Source organism: Thunnus maccoyii, chromosome 21 (genome assembly GCF_910596095.1).
Source record: "Thunnus maccoyii chromosome 21, fThuMac1.1, whole genome shotgun sequence".
Taxonomy (NCBI): Eukaryota; Metazoa; Chordata; class Actinopteri; order Scombriformes; family Scombridae; genus Thunnus; species Thunnus maccoyii.
The window spans coordinates 2,701,857-2,725,731 of NC_056553.1; the positions used below are offsets into that span (position 1 = coordinate 2,701,857).

A 23,875-nucleotide genomic window follows, 5' to 3' on the forward strand; every position below is an offset into this window, starting at 1 on the left:
TGCATGGACTAAACTCAACATCAAATCTGGACTGTGTGTTAGCATGTTATGTAGGAATATATAGTCTATATAGTTGCTAGCAGGAAGACGTCATGGTCCTGTTCACACCTATTATTATTAACATGCATCTCCAGTGATCAGATCTCACCTCCCAGCTCTATATGCAAATAAACACGTACATCATTTCTGTTGCAAACACCACATGTGTTGTTTAATGCACTTCCTGTTTCTAGTCTGCCGGAAATTAAAAGAAGAAGAAGAAGAAGTTTGCAAAGCCCAAATGGAAATCAGACAGCGTGTTTTCTTGGTACTCCATCCATGAGAACCCTTTCTAATAATATAACGCTTTATATAACGCTTTTCAATAACTCAGAGTCGCTTTACACTCTACACTAAGGGGCGGGGTTAGTAAGACAAAGGGCAGACTAACATAACACACATGAGGATGGGGGGTGGGCGGTGTAAGAGAAGGCAGTGGTGAAGAGATGGGTCTTGAGGCGGGATTGGAAAACAATAAGGGACTTCCAGAGCCTGGGGGCTGTCCTGGGGAAGGCTCTGTCCCCGAAACTGTGAAGGTTGGACTTGGGGACTTGGAGAGAGGGTCAGCAGAGGTGGACCTGAGGGACTGAGAGGGTTGGTAGGGGGAGAGGAGGTCCGTGAGATATGTTGGTGAAGGGCTTTGTTGGTGATGACCACGATTTTGTAGTTGATCCGGTAGGAGACAGGAAGCCAATGGAGATCTTTCTTTTAGGACTGGGGGGTGATGTGGTGCCAGGATTTGGTGTGAGTGTGAGTTCTGGACCAGTTGGAGTGTGTTGACGGAGATTGCACTGATGCCTTTTGTTGTGGCTTCTTCTTGTTGTTTCACACTTTAATACGATGCCGTCGGTGAGTTGGCGGTCCTTCAGTGTGGCCCAATACACATTCACGTACACACTCCTAAAAGAATGTGGCCACATGGGGCCCAGACCACCTCCTGATGTGGTCTGAGAGATCAGATCTCAATGCATCTTGAGTGTGTTCACACCTGTAATGTCCACTTGTGATCAGATCACCCGAGACACATTTTAACGCCAGGTGTGAAAAGGACCAGGTCTCAAAAGTTTGCAAGTTGACCACGAAGATATAGAGTTAAAAGAGGACAGAGAAATATGGTCGACACAGTCTGTGTTAATCCTGCAGCTCTTGACCAGTGGACCCTTGGATCGGTGCCATTTCTTCCACTGAGTCGAGCCACCGTAACGTCTTGTTGAATGTGCATAGTTTTAATTAAATATCATGATGGGCTGTTGAATGTGTGTGTGAGGGTTTTTTATTAAAGGTGAACTTTCCACCCCCAGTGTGTGTTTCCAGGTGTTTTCTGTGTAAAAAGCAGTATAAACCCTGTAAAAGTAAAAACATCTGCAGGTTAACAGACCTCTGTAGCTCCTCGTCTCTGCTGGAGACTACGATGACTATGATTGACTTTCTAAAGCCGCATCAGTGGCACCTCATGACGTGGTCTTCGATGCTTGGACAGTTACGAACATCAGACAGATTTCACATTTTCACGTCACTTCCTTGACAAACACCTTGCAGAGCCTTGAAAGTTATACAGCTTATATTATGACTTATTTTATATGCTAGTCAGTCTATAAATAAAGTTATTTTCAAGTCATATGAGATGAATGTGATGGTTGCAGCATTTTAAACGACTGAATAGGTAAAATTTTCTGGTCTGCGGAGTGTAAATGACTCTGTTTACATGCTGTTTGTTTATCATACATGGTGCAACCAGGCGACATGTTTTATACGTGTTCATAAAGGAACCTGCATGATACTATCAACACGCATGTGTAGACGGTAGTGAATGTCTGACTACATGAAACATGAAACATGTAGGGAATTAATGTGTTGTGTCATATGGCTGCAGATTTATGGACACACACACACACACACACACACCGAAGCCCACAGTGTTCTGTCTGTGAATATGTGTGTGTGTGTGTGTGTGTGTGTGTGTCCTTCCTGAGGGCGATGCTTGTTTGGTTGGTGGGTCGTCTATGTCGGTGTTTTGACCCAGAAATCACTCTCTTTCTGTTTCATAACATCGTCGTCTCTTCACTCTCGGTGGCTGCAGTTAAAATCCGTCTGTTACTGAACTTCATCACACACACGTCCGACCGTTCAAACTAATTCACTTGTGATTCACTGTCAAACTAATTCACTTTGTGTGACGTCTAAATTAAAACGAAAGGACGAAAACCTGCTTCTTTCGAGGTTATTATCCTTCAATAAAAGTCTAAACTAAAAAATGTAAAAATTTAGTTTTCATATCTGTGATAAAAGTTAAAGAAAATGAAACGTCTCGTCTGCTGCAGAAAAGGCAAGATGCAAAAATTTGTATGTTTTACTTTTTGTTTTTCTTTCTTTCCGTTGTATTTTCATTATTAGGCAGCACAGCACTGACATTAAACATGTTGTAATGAGTTCAGTCTTTATTAAAGACTAAAGGTCTGGTTGCAACAGAACATAGTAGTAAACAACAATAACATAAAGACTCAACGGGAAAGAAAACATCATTAAAAATGAGTCAAAAACACTGGAAGCTCTGAACAGATATGAAAGTTTCTGTTCAGTAATTTGCGGAGATTAAAGTGAATTTTTGTGCAGCAGAAATGTTTTTTTTCTGTTCTGTTCTCACGACTTTGGGAATGCATTACGTCAGCGGGGGGGGGGTTCTGACAAGTATAGAGGTACAAACAAACGTGTACGTGACCGAGTGTTGGAGCAGAATGGAAACCAGTTCATCAGGAGCTACTGTACTTGACATATGTGTGTGTGTGTGTGTGTGTGTGACTGGGTGGATGACAGCTTTTGATAAGAATGGAAAACAGAGCTAGATTTTCCTTTGATGTGGACACACACACACACACACACACACATGCACAAACACACACACACACACACTTCAGAAATCAGATTTGGGAGCTGTGAAGAATAAATGCATGAAGGGTTGAAAAACGAGGCCTGTCTAATCATTCAATTAGGATACAAGGCAGATGGTCTGGACACACACACACACACACACACACACACACACACACACACACACACACACACACACACACACACACACACAGTTTGTCAGTCTTGCTCTCCTCTGACTCTTGTGACTCTGTGTGTAATCCTATAGTCAATCTCTCTCTCTCTCTCTCTCTCTCATTGCAATCTATACTCGATCGCCCTGTTTCCGAGTGTTAATTAGACACTACTGGCGGCCTATATACTTCATTACCTGGACATCCCATAATAATTATCTGACTGTAAATCTGGATATGGAAACATAATGTTTTACAGTATGTTTATTGCTCTGCATCGTTCTCATGTTGTATAATTAAAAGTATGAAGATGTGAGACGTGAGGAGTTCAGGTATCAGGACTTGCTGTGGGACGATTCATGACTCCAGGGTTGTATTTACTGTATTAAATGATATAAGGCTACAACTAACAATTATTTTCATTAATTGATGAATCATCTTGTCTATTAATTGGTTGTTGTAGTTTCTTAGAGCCTGAAGTGACGTCTGCAAATGTTTTGTTTTGTCTGATCAACAGTTTAGTTTCATGCTCGACTCATAAAAGCTTCAAATTCTCCAAATGTTTAACATTTTTCCGTCAAAAATGACTACAAAGATTATTCGATTATCAAAATAGTTGCAGAATAATTTTCCGTCAATCGACTAATCGTTGCAGTTCTATAATAATAAACAGCTGTGTGTAACAGAGGCGCCGTCTGTCTGCTGTGTTTTTTTATGTTTTTCTGAGTAACGAGTGACTCCGATGCTCAGATGAACTCAAAGACTCAACCTGAAGTCAAAGTAACACAGTTATTAACTTTAGACAGTCTGAACACTAACATCAACTCTAACAGCTGATGTGGTTCCTGCTCTGAAACATCTCAACTATCTGTGTGCATTTATATGTTAAAGAGGACATTTCCACATCTATATTTATATTCTGAGGCTCTACTGGGATATTAAAATAAAAATGCTGCTTTTAGCTTCTCAAATGAGATGATTTAATGCTTTTTCTGTGCCATACATGACAGTAAACTAATGTATTTGGGCTTTGAACTGTTGTTCTGACAATATCAAACATTTCAAGACGTCACCTTTGACTCTGGGACATTTTAACAGGCATTTTCACTATTTTCTGACATTTTATAGACAAAACAACTAATCGATTAATCGTGAAAATAACTGTGGATAGTGGATACGAAACTGGATTTGGATTCAATAAAATGCTATTTAACCACACAAAGAGCCTTAAATCTTAAAATGAATCCTAAAACAAACAGGAAACCAGTCTTATTGGAGTCACATGATATCTTCTTCTGGTTTTCATTAAGATCTAGGAGCAGAATCTCGCTGATATGATGGAAAATCAAAATTCGGGTCAGAGCTTAGTCAAATAAAATTAAAATTTAAGCCAAAATCAAAAAGTACTCCTACAGTAATTCAATTTTAGGATATTTTACATATTCTTCTTGTGATAAATACCCTACTGTACCGCCACCATAACTATCTGTAACTATGTTTGGTATCTTGTTATCTTATAACACTCTGCTGTGTCGTGGAGCTTTGTGAAGGTGTTCAGCGTGTCACCGTTGTTAGCGTTCGAGGCGTCGAGCAGCAGAGCAGGTGTGATTGTGCTTCATCAGGTCGTAGAGAGTTTTCAGACTGATTGCCGCCTTCTCAAACGGTCCGAGCTTGCTGGCGGATAATGAGCGAGGTGAAGCCGTGGGCCGTCCAGAGCGGCGGGGGGGGGGGGGGGGGGTGTCTCAGAGGAACGTAATCATCCTGCCGGTGAAGAAGCCGTTCAATCACGGCTCCGTCCCGACGCTCGGAGACACTCCAGGCACTCGAATCAAACGCTCCTCATCTCATGACTCAAGGATTCAAAATATACTCAACAAGTGTTTTAGCAGGCTGCCCGCAACCAGTTTGTTCTAGTGCCGGGAATTTACCTTCATCACTGGAGGAGAAGGCCACTGTTATTTACATTTTATTTACTATTCCCCCAAAATACTAACAATAAATTGATCCTACTAACAAGTGTTGTTAGTGATATATATATATAGTGATATATATCTTATTCCTCTAGAGCGTTGCAAGTATTTAGTTTCACGTTATATAAATGAAAGAATGTATTTTATTTTTGACTTATGAGTTAATTGTACTATAAAATAATTGTGTAAAAAGTAGTTTGAAGCTGTGTGAACTCTGATAAATTGCCTCAAGTGATGTCACTTGAGTCAGCGTCGGCTGCGGTTTGAAAGTAAAATAATCTGGAGGTTTCCCTGCTGGAGGCTAACAGCTACTAGCATAACACACCTGAATCTCCAGCCGAACTGTCGGCGGTTGAGCTGCATTGTGGGTAATGTAGGTGTTGCACCCTCAAAACGGAGTAGGGCTACTTTCCATTTTCTTGTGACAACTTTTATTTTAGGCTCGGTTCAGTTAAAATACTGTTTCGTTTTTTTTAACAACAGAGAAAAACTTTCGGCTCACAACAACAACAACACACTTTTTTTTTTTTTTTTTAGAATTTCTCTTAAAGGGACAGCGCTCCAACAAATGCAACCTCCTCTAATGACAAAATATGACACTATTATAGCCACATGATGCCTAATATGTTAGCAGAAATGTTAACAGAATAAAAGAATATATAAACATCTATAATTACACCGTAAATATAAATTCAAGACAACCTTTTGCCACTTGTACCTTCTTCTTCTATGGTGCAACGTAGACGATATCTCTGCCTCTGCTGCATCCATTTAGATCCTTTGTTTAAAGACTGTCTGTTGTGAGTCTGACTGTTGTTGGAGTCCAAAGATAAATCTACTGATGACTCCTTTAAAGGGTTAATTGATTATGATAGTCAGCTGCTGTTAACAGGTAGAACTGGTGCAGTGTTTGACCTCTTATTAGCACTGTTTTTTGTTTGTTTGTTTGTTAAAAGTGACAATAAGCCGCTTGGATGCAACAGTATCTGCAGCTGTGATGTGGACAGATTCATGTAAAAAAACAACTTTATCTTTTAAAGAGGAAACTTCTCCAAGAACAGTTTGTTTGATGTTTTCATCATCTGTATAATCCTGTGATCAGTCAACACTTTCCTCAATGTATCTTCTTATTGATTATTGGCCAAATGTAGGAAATTTGATGTCCAGATATTTTGAGGAGCTTCTTGATGTTTGGTAGCAATGTTGTTGAAAGGCATTCTGGGTAATGTAGGAAACCTCTTACTGTAGTAGACAAAAACTTCACCAAAAGCAGAAAAAAAATCAGGATTATTGATTATTAGTGATGTATTAATCCCGTCTGTGTGTGTGTGTGTGTGTGTGTGTGTGTGTGTGTGTGTGTGTGTGTGTGTGCAGCTGGTATACTGGGCCAGTCAGCAGCAGGATCAGGATGAGAAGATGGCTGGCTGTGTGTTTCCAATGGGACCAGAGAGCTTTCAGCGCTTCACGCCGGACTCCCTGGCGGCCATCGAACAGCGCATCGCCCAGGAGGAGGCCCGACGCAAAAAACACTACCAGGAGGTACACACACACGCACACACACACACACACACACACGCACACACACACACATAGTTCCATCATTTCAGAGGACATTACATTGACTTACATTCATTTCCTGGAGACTTATCCTAACCTTAACATAACATAAGAAGGGAGGCGAGTCCCCACAACACGACTGTGTAAACAAATTTACGTCCCCACAACACAAGGAATACCTGGACCACACACACACATACACACACACACACACACACACACACCAAACATCCAGGATGGTTTATCATTAATTAACCGAGTGGAAACAGGAATCAAAAGATTATGATGGAGCGTGAAACTTCAATAAAATAGAGCGATGTGAGGCTGTATCACTGGGCAGATGTTGCAGAGTTGGTGATGTTGTTTGCGTGTGTGTGTGTGTGTGTGTGTGCGTGTGTGCGTGTCAGGACCTGGGCGACGTGCAGATCCCCCGGCCCCGGCCCGACCTGGAGGCAGGAAAACAGCTGCCGCGCATCTTCGCCGACATCCCGTCTCATCTGGTGGGCGTTCCCCTGGAAGACATCGACCCATACTACTTCAAAGACCAGAGGGTAGGTCACCCAACGTGTGTGTGTGTGTGTGTGTGTGTTTTTGTTAGTGTGTGTGTGTGTGTGGATGAAGGTTTTTTTGGAAATACCCCTCTCTCTCTCTCTCTCTCTCTCTCTCTCTGTCTTTCCTGTTGGAGAATCCCTGGAAGATAAATCGACTCTTCGGTAGCGTACTTTACTGAAGACTAGAGGGGAGGTGACCAAGTGTGTGTGTGTGTGTGTGTGTGTGAGTGTGAGAGAGAGACAGGGAGAGAAGAAGACAAAATGAAAGCAAGGAAAGAGGAGAGACATTGTGTCCCTTCTCCTTCTTTTTCTCCTCCACAGCTCACCTCCGTCTTCTCTGTTCTTTCCCTGCTTACAGCTGGTATGAACATGTGATCAGTTCCTGGATAACGACGTCTCTAATTTGTCACTTTTTCTCTCTCTGTCCTTTCTGTCTTTTCGCTGCTCTCTAGTGAAGTTTCTCTCCGGGGAGTTTTCCTCATCCTTCATTCCTTTCTGTCTCTCTCAGTTTCTCTTTTCCTCACGTTGCCTCTCTCGCTCTCTCGCTCTCTCTCTCTCTCCGTTTAGCTCAGGTGTGTTTGTCTCCTCTGGGTTTTAACTAGAAAAAGCATCATCCAGGGTGAACACACACACACACACACACACACACAGTTTTTGGCTTTTAGCTAGTGCAGGGTTTCAGGATTTTATCTTCAACTGAAACATAATATTCATTTTACTTTTATTGGGATTTAAAGGAAAATTCTGGTTTATTTCAACCTTACATCGTTACCGTGGGTGTAGATCCTTCTGTGGTAGCCATGATGGTTAATCCAGACGCTACTTCCTGTGTCAGAGACCAGCATTTGAAATAATCATGAATAATCATGTTTATTTGTAAAGATGGAGGAGTCAAATGTCTGGACTCATTCAGGATCAGTACTGAACGTTGTTTTGCACAAGTCCTCGTTCCCCCAAATCTCTATAACAGAGCTGTTGAGTTCAATGGACACACGGGATGCGTGAACCTCAGCAGTGTGTGTGTGTCGCTGAACTGCTGCGTCTTGCACGCTTGTAGCGTCCACACAGGAAGCGTGTCTGCTGCGGCGCTTCTGCCACTGGCAGCCTTATCTTTCTATCGTGTTCCTTGTCTATTTCTGTTGAGAACCGCGGGCGTCACGTGGAGAAAATAGGCGAGACCTCGAATCTCTAGATGAAGCGACGCAGCAGCCTCGCGTGAGACTGTCTCCCGCAGGCTGTGTGGCTGCTCGAACCTGTTAACATGGCGCCGAAATGAAAAGCAAGAGGTTCTGCGATGCACACGCGCTGCTAACGCATCCAGTGTGTCCCAGGCGTTAGCACGACCCACAGAGTCACAATAATCACCACATTTAGAGTTGCATCTGTAGATTTTAGTGCGGAGGAGTGTGGAGGCTGGTATGAACTTCTTTAGCAGGTTCTCTCTCTTTTTGCATTCTTCAAACAACTATTTCTGACACTTTTCATGTGGACGACCGAGTGCAACACGACAAATTCCTCCCAGGAGAGACGGTCTGAAAATGAGCAGCATTATTCCGCCTTCATGTGCGGCTCCCGAACAGATATAAACACTTTTACCTTCAGATGTGGTCGGATGGGAATGTTGTACAAACTAAGTGCAGAATTTAGGTTTGTAAACTACTTGATTTTGTTCACTGGGAACATTTTTTTCCGTTCCAGAAAGGACAGACGTTCACCACCAGAGACAGGGTTAACATCCTCCATGTGTTTAGGTTTAGACTACAACAACACTTTGGTTAAAGGAATAGTTCAACATTTTGGGAAATGTGTGTATTTCTTGCTAAAAGTTAGACGAGAAGATTGAAACTGTTTTCATGAAGCTACTGCTGGTTGTTTTTTAGCTTAGCTTAGCATAAAGACTGGAAACAAGGGTAAACTGTTAGCGTCTGACCAAAAGTAACAAGAACAGCCTGCTGGCACATCTAACGCTCACTAATTAACATATTATATCTCAGTCGTTTAATCTGTACAATGAGTCAGCTGCAACTAACGATTATTTTTGAGAGAAAATTTTTGAGATGTGAGAAAATACTGAATAACGTCTGTTATAACTTCACAGCCCAAGTTGACGTCTTCATATGTCTGGTTTTGTTTGATCAAAGATGCTCTGTTAACTAACTGTAGGAGACACGAAAAAAACATAAAATCCTCACATTTGAGAAGTTTGAACCAGTAAATATTCTGAGCGACTCATCTAAAAACGCTCATACTTCTCTGTCAGTCCATGAAATCTGCGGTTTTGTGTCCAAGTCAGAGGCTTCAGCCAAAAAACACCAAACAATAGCTGCCTCAATTTATAAAAAAAAAAAAAATGACATAAAGAATGAGAACAATTCACTGTCTTTTCCAACAATATGTCTAGACAGCGTTCCAAAAATAACACTGGAAGTCTTTTACCTTTTGTTTAAAATGTTGATGTCTTGTCGTTCTCAGAATAAAACTACATCTTCTCCAAATGTATCTGTTATATTGTGAAAACATAGTATCATGAATGCATTTATTTCTTCTGTCTTACCCTATTTCAACATATATAAAATAATGTTTGTAGTTTATTTTCCAACAATATATCTACTAACATATACTTTTCCTCTTTCTTTTTCTTCTCTTGCAGACCTTCATAGTCCTGAACAAAGGGAAGGCCATCTTCCGTTTCAGTGCCACATCAGCTCTCTACATCTTCAGCCCTTTCCACCCCATCCGCAGAATCGCCATCAAGATCCTGGTTCACTCATATCCTTACGCAGTCCTGTATGTTCGCTCTGCATGGCGTCTGTACGATACGCTACTGACCGCAGGGAGATGTCTGCAGGGAGCTCAGAGGTCAGAGGTCAGTCACAGAGCGGCACCGAGGGCGACTCTGAGGGCAGTGTGGCTGTAAACACAAACAAATAGACGGAGGTTGGGTTGGTTTGTCGCTGCGGGCGTCTGAAGCCTCGTCACGTTGTTGTGTGTTATATCGTTGCAATGAATGATGGGAAGCAAGAGGAATCCTCATTAGAAAATACAGCTGTGAAGTTATAGCGTAAGTGACGTATAAATATTTAAAACTGACAGAAGATGATGTGTGTGTTTGTTTATTTATCTGTTTATTGGTTTATTTAACAGGGACATTAATAAACATTGGTGTAAATGTGCCAGACGCTACTCTTCATCTGTAGATCCTTAAAAAAGAATATATGAGTTAAAATTACAAAGTTATTGAGATCATAAGATTTATAAGCACTCAGGGCAATAATAGAAGGAGAAAAGCATATTAATGCTAATAAAGATTATACAGTAGACGTTATACTAGACTGTCAGGTAGTAATTAAAACACAAACACAATACAAGACAAGCAAAGCAATGAAATGTGAATATTAATGTTAATATAAATATTGACTGAGCTGCGTTATTAGACACTAACTGAAACATACAAAGCAGAAGCAGAAACATCAAATACATGAATGTATTAAACAGACAAACAACAGACTGAGTGAATAAATGATGACATCATGAATCACGTGACTGAAACGTCACTGAAGAGCTGAAAACATCAGATCTGTGTGGAGCGATGATGAGGAGGCTGTAACCTTCCTCACATCAACACATGAAACTAACAGAAACGTCTTATTTCCATCATGTTTTCCATCGTTTCAGCTTTGACTGTCGTTCTGTTAATGACGTCATCTTGTTGTGTCTTCTTCTTCTTCTGCGACGGTTTAACGGCACCGACTGGAGGATTAGTTTATCTGCTGATATTCACACAACAGCAGTGGACGGAAACACACATTCATTTTAATTTTCTTTTGCCAATTTTCTGGAAGTTTGGTTAAAATCTGCATTTACAGTTCGATGGAAACAGCTTCAAGCAAACTTACAGCTGACATAAAACAACATGTCTGCTAAGTTTCACTCTCTGTATTTATCATAGTGCAGACGTAGTGTTGTATCGGCATCAATATGAAAATGATTTGACCTGCAATCAAACAACTCTTTGAAAAAAAATATAGATACAAACACTAAATACACACTAACACCTGATCTGAGACATTCAGACTATATACAGTACGGATCTACATGATCACATGATCACTAATGATCACATGATCACATGCAATTAAACGATTATTTTCATTTTCTCGATTAATCGATTAGTCGATTGGTCTTTAAAATGTCAGAAAATGGTGAAAAATGTCGATTTCACTCAAGGTGACACATTTGAGAGGCTTCAATCAGAGAATTTGAACTTTCAGTGATTAATCGATTATCAAAATTAAATTTCTGTCGATCAACTAATCAATTAATCGACTAATTATTGCAGCTTTACACAATGACCATGTTTTGTATTTGGTCTCTCGTCAAATTTTGGCATCATTTAAATGTGTTTTGATGGATAAAACAAATGTTTAAACACCAGAATCCACCAAAAACAGAAATACAGAAAGTACCAGAAGAGTTTAACCAACTTTATCTTCAGCAGCGTTACGACAGCGGGCTCTCTGAACGCATCTCTGCTCTCAGTTTAAAGATCTGGGGCGTCTGTGCTGACAGGTTAGCATACACAACAGTCTGTGATGGGTTATATGCAGTTTAGCTTATACTATGTTGAGTGATTGCAGGATTTAACTGCAAAACAAAACACGTCTTGTACTCGTTATTTCAACATTAAATCCTGACTAACTATATGATGCTAAAACTAAAAGATGAATTAGTGTTAAATTTGCTTTGGAGTTGATTTATTGAGGCTCTAATAGGGTTTTTAATGTCATTTGTGATTTGTTTACATGGTTATTAATGGTTAGTTTGTGTGTAAAGTTTATTAAATGAATCATTAACACCTTCAGCTGGACTCAGTATGACAACACCAGTTAATAAAACCTTGAGAGAAACTATGGATTTAAAGATGAAGTGATAATAGTGAGCTCCTGTCCTGCTCAAATAGTATAAAACTATATTAGAAGGTAGTCATTAAAAAAAAAAAAAAGTAATCTAAGGTTGTCTGGAAAAATAATGTTAAATGAATGACTTTAATGTTGATGGGCTCTGCATTAATTAAGTAAAGATAAATGTAACGGTGATGATATTCTTAAAGAATATGTGATTCATGGAGTTTAGTTTAGACTATTTTAAATGAAACGTGCAACAGTTTAGCATTAAGAACAATTATCAGGATCTATCATAGAGATTATAGGCTATTACATAATATTAATCACATGTTATCAATTATATTTACTGCACTTTAACCGTGTTTAGCTGCTTTACATTGTCTTTACCTCCTGAATCCTCTCTGAAAGTGAAGAGTTTATACTGGATCCTACAGCTGGACGCTTTCCAGACACACGTAAAGGAATAACAGTGACTCTTTGTGTGTGTGTGTGTGTGTGTGTGTGTGTGTGTGTGTGTTTGAATCAGAGAGCTCGTCTTGTTGGTTGTATTTCTAAGCCAGATATCATCCTGAGCTGTCTGCAGAGCCATAAACATGACCAGTAAATATTACCCAGCCTTCATCAAGGTGGTTTCTGCTCTCTCTCTCTTTCTCTCACACACACACACACACACACACACACACACACACACATATATACACACAGTGCATGGGTGGTTGGGCCAAAATCTGAAACCCTTTTCAGACAGTGGATACATACATTAACACTGCCGGCTTCGTCTATCTCGTTAAGTGAGGAGCTGCTGCTTCCAAATTGTTTTCCCAGTTTGTTTTCCTATTTCATTTTGTCTTTAAAGTGGCTATAATCGATATAATCAATATTTTTTATAACACCACAGTCTGATCTGTCAGTGTGTGATGTTTTTGGCTCGTAGTGATGAACCTACAGAGAATTATCAGAGACTCTGCAGCTCCTCTCGGCTTTACGGAGCTTTATAGTGAGTTTCAGCTCATTGTTTATCTGTCCGGCTGCAACTTTACTGTTCTGGTTCACTCTCAGCGTCTCATAGCGTCGTTTTCAGAAGAAAAGCTGTAAAAAGCCGCTGTACACTACCTGCTCAGCACCAAACAGACACAGTTAGCTGCAGACTAGCTGGTGAACATAGTGGAGCATTTAGCAGCTAAAGAGTCAGATATTTCCCTCAGGAGTTGGTAGAGAGTAAAAACAGAAGCTAAAAGAAACTTAATTTTAAGACTTAATACTCCTAAAAACAAGTCTGACATCACAGACACACACATTTAAAAGATATTAAATATATTTTGCAACACATTACGATGCATCTGAATATAACTAGTCTAACCTACTGTATAAATAATTAAAATGTTTGAAAATAAAATACCTTAAAAAAGAAATAATTTTAACTGTCATGAGACAACTAAAGGATATAATGTTCTGCAGATGTAAGATTCTTTTTTTCCAGGGTTAGGGAGGGTTAGGGTTAGGAGGGTTAGGTTAACCCTAACCCTAAATGAGGGACAGTTTAAACTTAACACTCAACGTTTTGTGCAAAATCTGAAGTAATTACATTTATAGAGTGTATAGAAAGACATCTGTCAGTGTTTACTTCATCTTGTGAAATTTGTAGCAAAAACCAAAGCATTGCATTTTTTATATTTGCTCATTATAACTCAAACGGCCTGAAAATATGTGAAAACATTAGTTTAATTTATGTTAAACATAACAAGGAAAACATGTGATTTTGGATGATGGTTGGATTACCTCCAGCTGTGGGATTTCGGCCTGCCGTCAGTCCCTTTCCCACACGCCGCGAGCTCCAGACGCCACGCCAACATGACAGATATTACTTCACACCCAAAACTCAACAAACCCCCATCACCTCACCTCACACTCCTCTATTTTTACCGTGGGAGGTGGCTACTGGTGTTGAGAGATGTCGCGCCGGCGGACACGCCGCTGTTGTCAGGGGGATAAGTAGGTGAAGAGGTCTGCAACGGAGGTGTGGTGATGCTGATGTGCTGGGTGTGTATGTGTGTGTGTGTGTGTGTGTGTGTGTGTGTGTGTGTGTGTGTGTGTGTGTGTGTGTGTGTGGGGGGGGGGGGGGGGTGTCCCTACAACTGGTGGTGGTGGAGTAGACTTATAGTATGTGTGTGTGTGTGTGTTTGTGTGTCAGTGTTTTTTGATCAAGTGTGTTCTGGATTGCGGCCCGACCACGGTGGCGCCACAGTGACAAGCTGTGGTGTGAGGCGGACACACACACACACACACACAGTTCATTTAGTTGCAGATTGTGTTTTTGCTGTTTTCTCAGTTTAAACGCCAAACACAGACTGTTTGGACTACATATCCCACTGGGCTTTGCTCCGAGGGATTTTTGGTTTTGTGTCCCATGAGGCTTTGCTGTGGGACCCAAAAGCTGCACTGCAACAACCAGCTGTGTGTCTGAAGTGTCACGGCGTGATGCTTCTGTGGTGTCGCTGATTTAAACTGTGTAAAAAAGAATTCACTGGCTTTTTAAAAGTGATGTTTAGTAGATTATAATCTGTATTTTAATGCCATTTGATGACTATATCTTCATTATATAACTGCTTAAAAACATGCAAACAGTGAGATCGTCTTACATAAATTAGTGCATTAGTACTGCAGTGATGGTTCGTCTGTATGTGAGCTTTAATGTCACATCCAGTAGCTTTAAATCATGTTGCATTAATTTTATATTAGCACAAGGTTAAACACAGTGTTTGCAAGTCTCAAGTCCTTCGGTGTAGTCTAAACAAACTACACGTCATTTGTGAGACTTTCCAGCTGTTAAAATGACACATTTGAACATTTTTCATTTAAAACTGTGTTAATATTGTTTAAAAACAAGCTGAGAGGAGCTCAGTGCTGGTTCCTGCTGCTGCCATGTGATGTAGTCACATGTTAACTGTGGTTTGAACAGGATGTTCCGGTTCAGTGTAGGTTGTTGTTGTTGTTGTTGTTGTGGGCAAGTACGTGGCTCATAAATAAGACTTGTGGGATTTTCTTTGAACAGATCAATCATAACATGAGACTTTCAGGATGAACTGCAGTGATTTTGTGTTTCCAGTCGTTCTCTGTGTAAGAAGCAGTATTAAGCCTTTTGTGGCTCCAGAGGGAGCTGCTGTGAAATCTGATCAATCACTTCAAGTGATGTCACTTAATAATACGTTTATTTATAGAGCAGTTTTCAAGCAGTAAGCATAAAGAGCTTTCAAGTGAGAAACTCAAACATAAACAACATTTAGGACAATTGCAAGAGGTAGAAGACAATTAGTAATAATATATAAGTATTAAATATAAACAGGACCAGTCAACAGTTTGGACTCACCGTTCTTCTCTCTTCAATGAAAGTATGTCCAAACTTTTCACTGGTACTGCATGTAGATATATATGTGTGTATATATATATATATATATATATAACTCTGATATATATATACAGAAATAACTCGCAGACATTAATTAACATTAGGAAGGAGAGAGGAAAGAGTGAAGAGGGAGTTAGGAAGGAGTTAGGAAGGAGTGAGGAAGGAGTGAGGAAGGAGAGAGGAAGGAGTGAGGAAGGAGTGAAGAAGGAGTGAGGAAGGAGAGAGGAAGGAGAGAGGAAGGAGTGAGGAAGGAGTTTGGAAGGAGTTAGGAAGGAGTTAGGAAGGAGTGAGGAAGGAGTGAGGAAGGAGAGAGGAAGGAGTGAGGAAGGAGTGAAGAAGGAGTGAGGAAGGAGAGAGGAAGGAGTGAGGAAGGAGTGAAGAGGGAGTTAGGAAGGAGTTAGGAAGGAGTTAGGAAGGAGTGAGGAAGGAGTGAGGAAGGAGTGAGGAAGGAGAGAGGAAGGAGTGAGGAAGGAGTGAAGAAGGAGTGAGGAAGGAGAGAGGAAGGAGAGAGGAAGGAGTGAAGAAGGAGAGAGGAAGGAGAGAGGAAGGAGTGAAGAAGGAGTGAGGAAGGAGAGAGGAAGGAGAGAGGAAGGAGTGAAGAAGGAGTGAGGAAGGAGAGAGGAAGGAGAGAGGAAGGAGTGAGGAAGGAGTTTGGAAGGAGTGAGGAAGGAGTGAGGAAGGAGTGAAGAAGGAGTGAGGAAGGAGAGAGGAAGGAGAGAGGAAGGAGTGAAGAAGGAGAGAGGAAGGAGAGAGGAAGGAGTGAGGAAGGAGAGAGGAAGGAGTGAGGAAGGAGTGAAGAAGGAGTGAGGAAGGAGAGAGGAAGGAGAGAGGAAGGAGTGAGGAAGGAGTTTGGAAGGAGTGAGGAAGGAGTGAGGAAGGAGTGAAGAAGGAGTGAGGAAGGAGAGAGGAAGGAGAGAGGAAGGAGTGAAGAAGGAGAGAGGAAGGAGAGAGGAAGGAGTGAAGAAGGAGAGAGGAAGGAGTGAAGAGGGAGTTAGGAAGGAGTTAGGAAGGAGTGAGGAAGGAGTGAGGAAGGAGAGAGGAAGGAGTGAGGAAGGAGTGAAGAAGGAGTGAGGAAGGAGAGAGGAAGGAGTGAGGAAGGAGTGAAGAGGGAGTTAGGAAGGAGTTAGGAAGGAGTGAGGAAGGAGTGAGGAAGGAGAGAGGAAGGAGTGAAGAAGGAGTGAGGAAGGAGAGAGGAAGGAGAGAGGAAGGAGTGAAGAAGGAGAGAGGAAGGAGAGAGGAAGGAGTGAGGAAGGAGAGAGGAAGGAGTGAGGAAGGAGTGAAGAAGGAGTGAGGAAGGAGAGAGGAAGGAGAGAGGAAGGAGTGAGGAAGGAGTTTGGAAGGAGTGAGGAAGGAGTGAGGAAGGAGTGAAGAAGGAGTGAGGAAGGAGAGAGGAAGGAGAGAGGAAGGAGTGAAGAAGGAGAGAGGAAGGAGAGAGGAAGGAGTGAAGAAGGAGAGAGGAAGGAGTGAAGAGGGAGTTAGGAAGGAGTTAGGAAGGAGTGAGGAAGGAGTGAGGAAGGAGAGAGGAAGGAGTGAGGAAGGAGTGAAGAAGGAGTGAGGAAGGAGAGAGGAAGGAGTGAGGAAGGAGTGAAGAGGGAGTTAGGAAGGAGTTAGGAAGGAGTGAGGAAGGAGTGAGGAAGGAGAGAGGAAGGAGTGAGGAAGGAGTGAAGAAGGAGTGAGGAAGGAGAGAGGAAGGAGAGAGGAAGGAGTGAGGAAGGAGTTTGGAAGGAGTGAGGAAGGAGTGAGGAAGGAGTGAAGAAGGAGTGAGGAAGGAGAGAGGAAGGAGAGAGGAAGGAGTGAAGAAGGAGAGAGGAAGGAGAGAGGAAGGAGTGAAGAAGGAGAGAGGAAGGAGAGAGGAAGGAGTGAGGAAGGAGTGAGGAAGGAGAGAGGAAGGAGTGAGGAAGGAGTGAGGAAGGAGTGAGGAAGGAGTGAGGAAGGAGAGAAGAAGGAGTGAAGAAGGAGAGAGGAAGGAGTGAGGAAGGAGTGAGGAAGGAGAGAGGAAGGAGTGAGGAAGGAGTGAGGAAGGAGAGAAGAAGGAGTGAAGAAGGAGAGAGGAAGGAGAGAGGAAGGAGAGAGGAAGGAGTGAGGAAGGAGGGAGGAAGGAGAGAAGAAGGAGTGAGGAAGGAGTGAGGAAGGAGTGAGGAAGGAGTGAAGAGGGAGTGAGGAAGGAGTGAGGAAGGAGAGAGGAAGGAGTGAGGAAGGAGTGAGGAAGGAGAGAAGAAGGAGTGAAGAAGGAGAGAGGAAGGAGAGAGGAAGGAGAGAGGAAGGAGTGAGGAAGGAGGGAGGAAGGAGAGAAGAAGGAGTGAGGAAGGAGTGTGGAAGGAGTGAGGAAGGAGAGAGGAAGGAGAGAGGAAGGAGTGAGGAAGGAGAGAGGAAGGAGAGAGGAAGGAGTGAGGAAGGAGAGAGGAAGGAGAGAGGAAGGAGTTAGGAAGGAGTGAGGAAGGAGTGAGGAAGGAGTGAGGAAGGAGAGAGGAAGGAGTGAGGAAGGAGTGAGGAAGGAGTGAGGAAGGTTGCTCGGCATCTCCAAGACTCAGCAAAACAGGAAGTTATCAATAAGATAGAAGCTGATTGGCTGATTACTAATAATACATTTTGAAGCAATAACTAAACCAAACAGTTTCAAGTTGAAACTTCTAGTAGTTTTAGATTGATTATTGATAGATACAGATTGATTAAAGGGGGGAATTAAAGGGTTAAAGTCGAAATGGTTTGATCTTTAATGACTAAAGCTGAGAGTACGTCGTGTAGTTTTCTGATCTTTATCTCATTAAACAATGACAGAAAGACCGAGAGGAAGGATGTGAGGAAGAAGAGAGAATGAAGGAGAAACACAAATGTGGAAAGAAGGAGAAAAATAAGGTGGATGTGGGAGGTGTAATGACATTACCGGTACGGTGGCCTGGGAGGTCCATAACAGCAGGGCTATCATTACGGCGTAATTAGCTCCTGGCTCTGCGGTGGCGGCGGCGGGGGGACATTTGCGTTGTTTGTCAATCTGTAACCGTATTATCTCGCCGCCTGCCACCGCGCTCCAGCAACATCATTACAGCCGGCACTCAATCAACAATTACCCCGCCGCTCAGACAACTTTTTCAGCTGGAGTTTGGGCCGCTTTCACACAGGGAGTATGTTCCTTCTGCCAAATTACAATAATTATGATTCATTTATAGCCGTGATTGACAGCTGAGCCACGTTGCACAAAGTCTCTCTCCCACCTCGTCGTGTGTAGCGTGCCGAACGAGGCAGGTGAAGGTGATATTTAACATGTATTCGCTGGCTTCTGACAGTTTGGAAAGTTACTGCTTCCCCATTATATGATGATTAGACAAGAGCAGCCCCCCCCCCCCCCCTTTTTTTTTCTCCCATCGGTGCTGTTAATGGCATATTAATTTGCTGTATTGAATGTGGCAGGCATCAGGAAGGGAGCGGTGAAACACACATGCTCGCTCCGTACGCAGCCTTTCAGTTCACTTCGTCTTTATTTAGCACTAATGGGAAATCAGTGAAAGGTATTTCAAAAAAAAAAAAAAAAAGCTTGTGTAAAAATCACTTTGGCATGTAGTCGGTACACACATGGCAGCAAAAAAAAAAAAAAGAGACGTTTATACATTTAAATTTCAGGCGTTAAGCTGACAATCTCCAGAGAGACTCACAGTGAGAGAACATAAAGTCATAAAAGCTTCAGTTACAATGAACATATTTCCATTTTACATTTGACTTGCTGCTCTTATCCACAGAAAAGTGCAATGAATGGACTGTTTCTCTATCTGGAACACATTGTCCTCTATGCTAAACTCCACCTACCTGCTACCTGACAAACTATGAAAACTATTTACAGATTTGAGGTTATTGCAGGTCAAATTTCTGACTCTTATGACAGTTTTAGTGATTTTTTTTTTTATCTCATAAATAATAAATTTTCTTGCCAACAGTGTAATATTGGGAGTGAACCTGTAGACAATCATATCTACTGAATATAGAAAGAAAAACAGACTGCAGGCGGTGTATGAAATGGAAAATATCAACCTGTAGACTGAAATTGCAGAGAAATTGTCAGTTATGTTTTGCAAACTTCTACAATTTAAAAAAGAAAACAATAAGTTAAAAAAGGGGTTTCCGTTTCTTGATTCAAGTCCTTGATTTGTTTTATTATATAGACGTATATTAACACAGCTGCACATGTGATCTACAGTAGGCTGGTACTGTATTTACATGTGTGACGGCTGAAATACCTGAAAAAATGTAGCTTTTCCAGCTTTCCAGTAGAGGTGTGCCCGAATACAAATACGTTATTCGGCAAAGCACAAATAGTTGGGTTTTTACAAATATTTGTTTCATACAAATATTTAAAAAATTATTTGTTTTCGGGAAGAAAAAAAAAAACATGTTAAATACCAGCGCGCAGGTCGGTTACATCGCTTAGTGTCTCTCCTCTGCTCCGCTGTGACGTCTATCAGCAGGTCTCAACGAGGGGAGTCACATCCACCTGCTACATGACGCACATTTCCTAATTTGGACATCAGTCCCGGAGTTGGGGGTGTTCCCCAGAGATAAAGCTGAACTACTGACACAAATGAAGCGCTCCCAAGGGAACACTTATTGTAACATTTTAATTTTCTAAAATTAAAAGCGTAATAAAAACAAAAACAGGATTTTTAAGCCTCTTTCTACTTTTATTCGAATACAAATACAAATAATTTTGCTGCCTCAACAAATACAAATACAAATACAAATACTGGGCTCTCTGCACATCCCTACTTACCAGCTTTCCAGTAATGTTTTTTGTGTCTTACAGTGTTTTATAGTGTCGTATCTTACAACTGCAAAGGTTTGATCCCTCACTGGCTTCCCACCAGCAGGCCGGCAGTGAAAACAGTTACCTGTACTGTATAGATGTGTTGTTGCTACAGGTGTGTTTATGATGCTCTTATTCCTTAACCTGCTCACATTATTCAGTTTATTCATCATGTGCACCATCCTGACCAACTGTTGCTTCATGGCCATGTCGGAGCCGGCGTACTGGGCCAAATACGTAGAGTAAGTACACCTGGAAACTGTCTGTCTTTCTGTGTTGTGTTTTTGTGTCTTTAACTCAGAAGAAAAAACACATTTTGGAGTCTAACTGCTGTTAAATGCAGCACTTTGAGTAAATGTCAGTACACTCACTGGTCTGCTGGGTTAATGCCCCGTACTGGAGGTTGAAGACATTTGGAATAAACAGCTGGACTGGAATAAATCAATCACAGAAAATTGTTGAGCATTTTGCAGGCAATGGTAAAATCAAAAGGTGAACAAAGCAGTTTAACAATAAGAACCTTCAGCTCTCCAGTCGGCTAAACTTCTGGCCTCAAACTGTCAGTTAAAAAATGCAGTTTTGGACAGATTACAGCAGAGAGCTGATAGAAAAACTGTTACTTACATGCAGCAAAGGTCGGACGTGAACTGGGGACATTTTAAACTCCAATGGGATGAGATTAACATAACAGAGGAAGGTGTGGGGGCGCTACGGAGATGAAGATTGAGACATGAAACTAATTTTAATGGAGACTATTTGCCAAAATGTGTCTGAAGAGAGAGCAGCAGTACCTGTCTATAGCTTTGATGAGCTTTAATGGGTCTCGCTCTCTTTCTGTTGTCATATTGGTTCCCAGTAGGCCTCTATGTTGGTGTTAGCATGTTTTTCATCTGTCAGATTAGCCAAAACATTTTTTAGTAGAAGGATGAAACTCAGAGATCCACCTTAAAAAAAAAAACAAGGATGTCGCTCCGGACGGGATTTAAATGACAGGAGGAGCAGCGAGTTCAGTGAAAAACAGTCGCTCAATGCAGCTGGAATTATTATTATTATTGAGTGAAAGATGAGTCACACAGGAACTCTGGACCGGATTAAAACCCTGTTCAAACGGAGGAGACTCCAACCTCCGTTTCACTTGAGTCATCAAATGGCGCCAAAAAAGTTTCCAGCTAAGAATTTTCTTTGATGGTGATTCATAAAACTGCTGAGAGCAACTTTTACTGAGGAGAGAAGACAGTTTATCAAGTCAAATAAACCAATGAACAAGAGTAGATAGATAGATTTTATAAACAAATATTTGAGATATTGCGTAATCTGTATCACAAATTTCATACGAAACTAAATTAAATATTGATTTGCTTTTGTTTGTTTGTTGTGTTTTCCGAACAAACAAATGTTCATATTTAAAGGGATAATTCTACACTTAAAGCCAATTTTACTGGCTGTGAAATCAGTTTTTATTTAATTATTTATGCAGTTGTTTTTTTTTATTAATGAACAATCAAAAGAAAGATCTGCTGAGAGTTAATCAGTCCCAGTTTAGAAGAGTTGTACAAACCATCATCTCTGGTGTTACTGGATTGTTTAATTGGTTGTTGGTGAGCTCACTGGACTCTTCTATTAAAGGACCAGTCACCTCCCCCTTCCAAGCATGTAGGAGAACCTACGGTGGCCGTGAAACTCAGGAAAAACGCAAAAGGTCCTCTCAAGAGCCAGTGTTTGGTTTGTCTGTTCTGGGCTACTGTAGAAACATGGCGGTGCAACATGGCGGGCTAATTAGATTAAAACATACTTATGAATATTATCTTTTCCACTAAATGCCACTAAATTCTACACACTGCTCCTTTAATACGCCTGCAACAGTGACGCTTAAAGATGAATACTTCATAGAAAAGTTGTTCCCAATGAAAATTAGGAGCATTTAAAACAAAAAACTCCTTCACTTTCCCCCCAAAGACGCTGCCAATAACCAACGTTTACTCCATATCATGAGCTGTGACAGGTCCTCCATCCTCCGTCTAGTGCTCCTGGTCTTGAAGAGAGACTCTAAGACTTTAATGGTTTTACTTTATATTGAGCTCATTTGTAGTCAAGTTGTTTTTTTTTCAAAAAATCAAACTGCACACAGAAAACTGAGGGATGGGTCGTATTATTCCATCATAGCAGTACTGTAAGGCTTCTTTTATGATCCATCGATTGTGGAGTATATAAAATGTCAGAAGATGGTGAAAAATGTTGACCATTATTCCCTGAAGCCAGTGAACATGTTCAGATGTCTTTATTTGTCTGATCAACAGGCAGAAACAGAGATGTTTAGTTTATTATGATGGAAAACTGAAAAACCAGCAAATATTCACATGTGAGAAGCTGCTGACAGAGAATTTCTGGCATTTTTGCTTAAAAAAATGACTTAAATAGTTGTAGATTAATTTCAATCAGTTAATCGTCTAATCATTTCATATCTAGAGGACTACCATGTGGCCTAACAAGGGCCTGAAAACAAACTGTTGCCCCCCCCCCCGGGACCACAGAGGAGGTTAATCCAGCCCTGCCAGTAACTGATAGAATATGTTGAACTGAACCTTTAACATCTTTCATCTTTGGCTTCCAGCTGCTCAAACTTCTTTCTGAGGACAAAATAAATAAGTGAAGGATGTTTTGCTGAGAGTCGAGGTTGTTTATATGAATATTCATCCTCTCCTCCTCTTCCTCTCTTTTCTTTATTCATCCGTTCCTTCTTCCTGTATCCTTACTTGCCCTTCTTCACCTGACCCTCCTCTTCCTTCTTTCCATCTTTCTGTTTTTGCTTTACATTTCATCCCTCTTGTCTTCCTTCATCCTTCCTCCCTTCCTCTCTCTAAAATCTCTCTTCCTGTCATTTTCACCTCTTCTTCTTCCCTCCATGTCTTGACTTTCTCTTCTTCTTCCTCCTCCTCCTCCTCCTCCTCCTCCCTCTCTCTCAGGTACACCTTCACAGGTATCTACACGTTCGAGTCTCTCATAAAGATCTTGGCGAGGGGTTTCTGTGTGGGACCCTTCACCTTCCTGAGGGACCCCTGGAACTGGCTCGACTTCAGCGTCATCGTCATGGCGTGAGTGAAAAACACACACAGTATTCACACATTTTAACGCCTGTTTCCAATAAACATCCAAACATATTATAACTCTTCCCCAAACATGCTGATCTCCATGAACGGCAGCAGTTTGCGTAGCAGAGATGAACTTTTACCTGCAGTTAGCGGTTGTGCTGCGATTAAAGATTTATAAGACGTTCGTTAACTCTAAGAAACACGCAATTAAAGAGTCATTACACTCAAAAATAAATCTGAACCCATTTTATTCCACATTAGAAGATGAAAACATGTAATAGCAGACAAAAAACAAACAAACAAACAAACAAAAAATTACACTGTTCATGTTTCTAGTTTAATCAGCTGTTACATTGTGGAGGGAAATACGTGATAATCATTTTATAGATGGTTTTTAGCTAAGATAAATTATTCTTAGGTAAAGGAAAAGACCTTTATGTTTTTCTTTTCCTCTTATTTTGCATGTGTTATTGTTGTTTCCTTCCAGGATAATAAAGTTCATCAAGACCTAAATGAATCTAAAAGT

General features: G+C 41.2%; 1 protein-coding gene and 1 long non-coding RNA gene across 2 annotated transcripts in view; one reads left to right on the plus strand and one right to left on the minus strand.

Moving 5' to 3' along the window:
- Positions 1 to 23,875, plus strand: part of LOC121887820 (sodium channel protein type 4 subunit alpha-like) — a 247,671-nt gene that overhangs the window by 51,522 nt on the left and 172,274 nt on the right. Inside the window, exons 2-6 of the mRNA XM_042398864.1 lie at positions 6,425 to 6,589; positions 7,015 to 7,158; positions 9,809 to 9,927; positions 20,413 to 20,502; positions 23,224 to 23,352. Coding sequence (XP_042254798.1) covers positions 6,467 to 6,589; positions 7,015 to 7,158; positions 9,809 to 9,927; positions 20,413 to 20,502; positions 23,224 to 23,352 — 605 coding nt within the window. The 5' untranslated portion in view covers positions 6,425 to 6,466. The remainder of the gene's footprint in view (positions 1 to 6,424; positions 6,590 to 7,014; positions 7,159 to 9,808; positions 9,928 to 20,412; positions 20,503 to 23,223; positions 23,353 to 23,875) is intronic.
- Positions 6,521 to 7,620, minus strand: LOC121887828. The gene is made up of 3 exons (XR_006093069.1): positions 7,485 to 7,620; positions 7,018 to 7,119; positions 6,521 to 6,579 (listed from the first exon to the last, which is right to left on the minus strand). It is a non-coding gene; the product is annotated as an uncharacterized LOC121887828 (long non-coding RNA).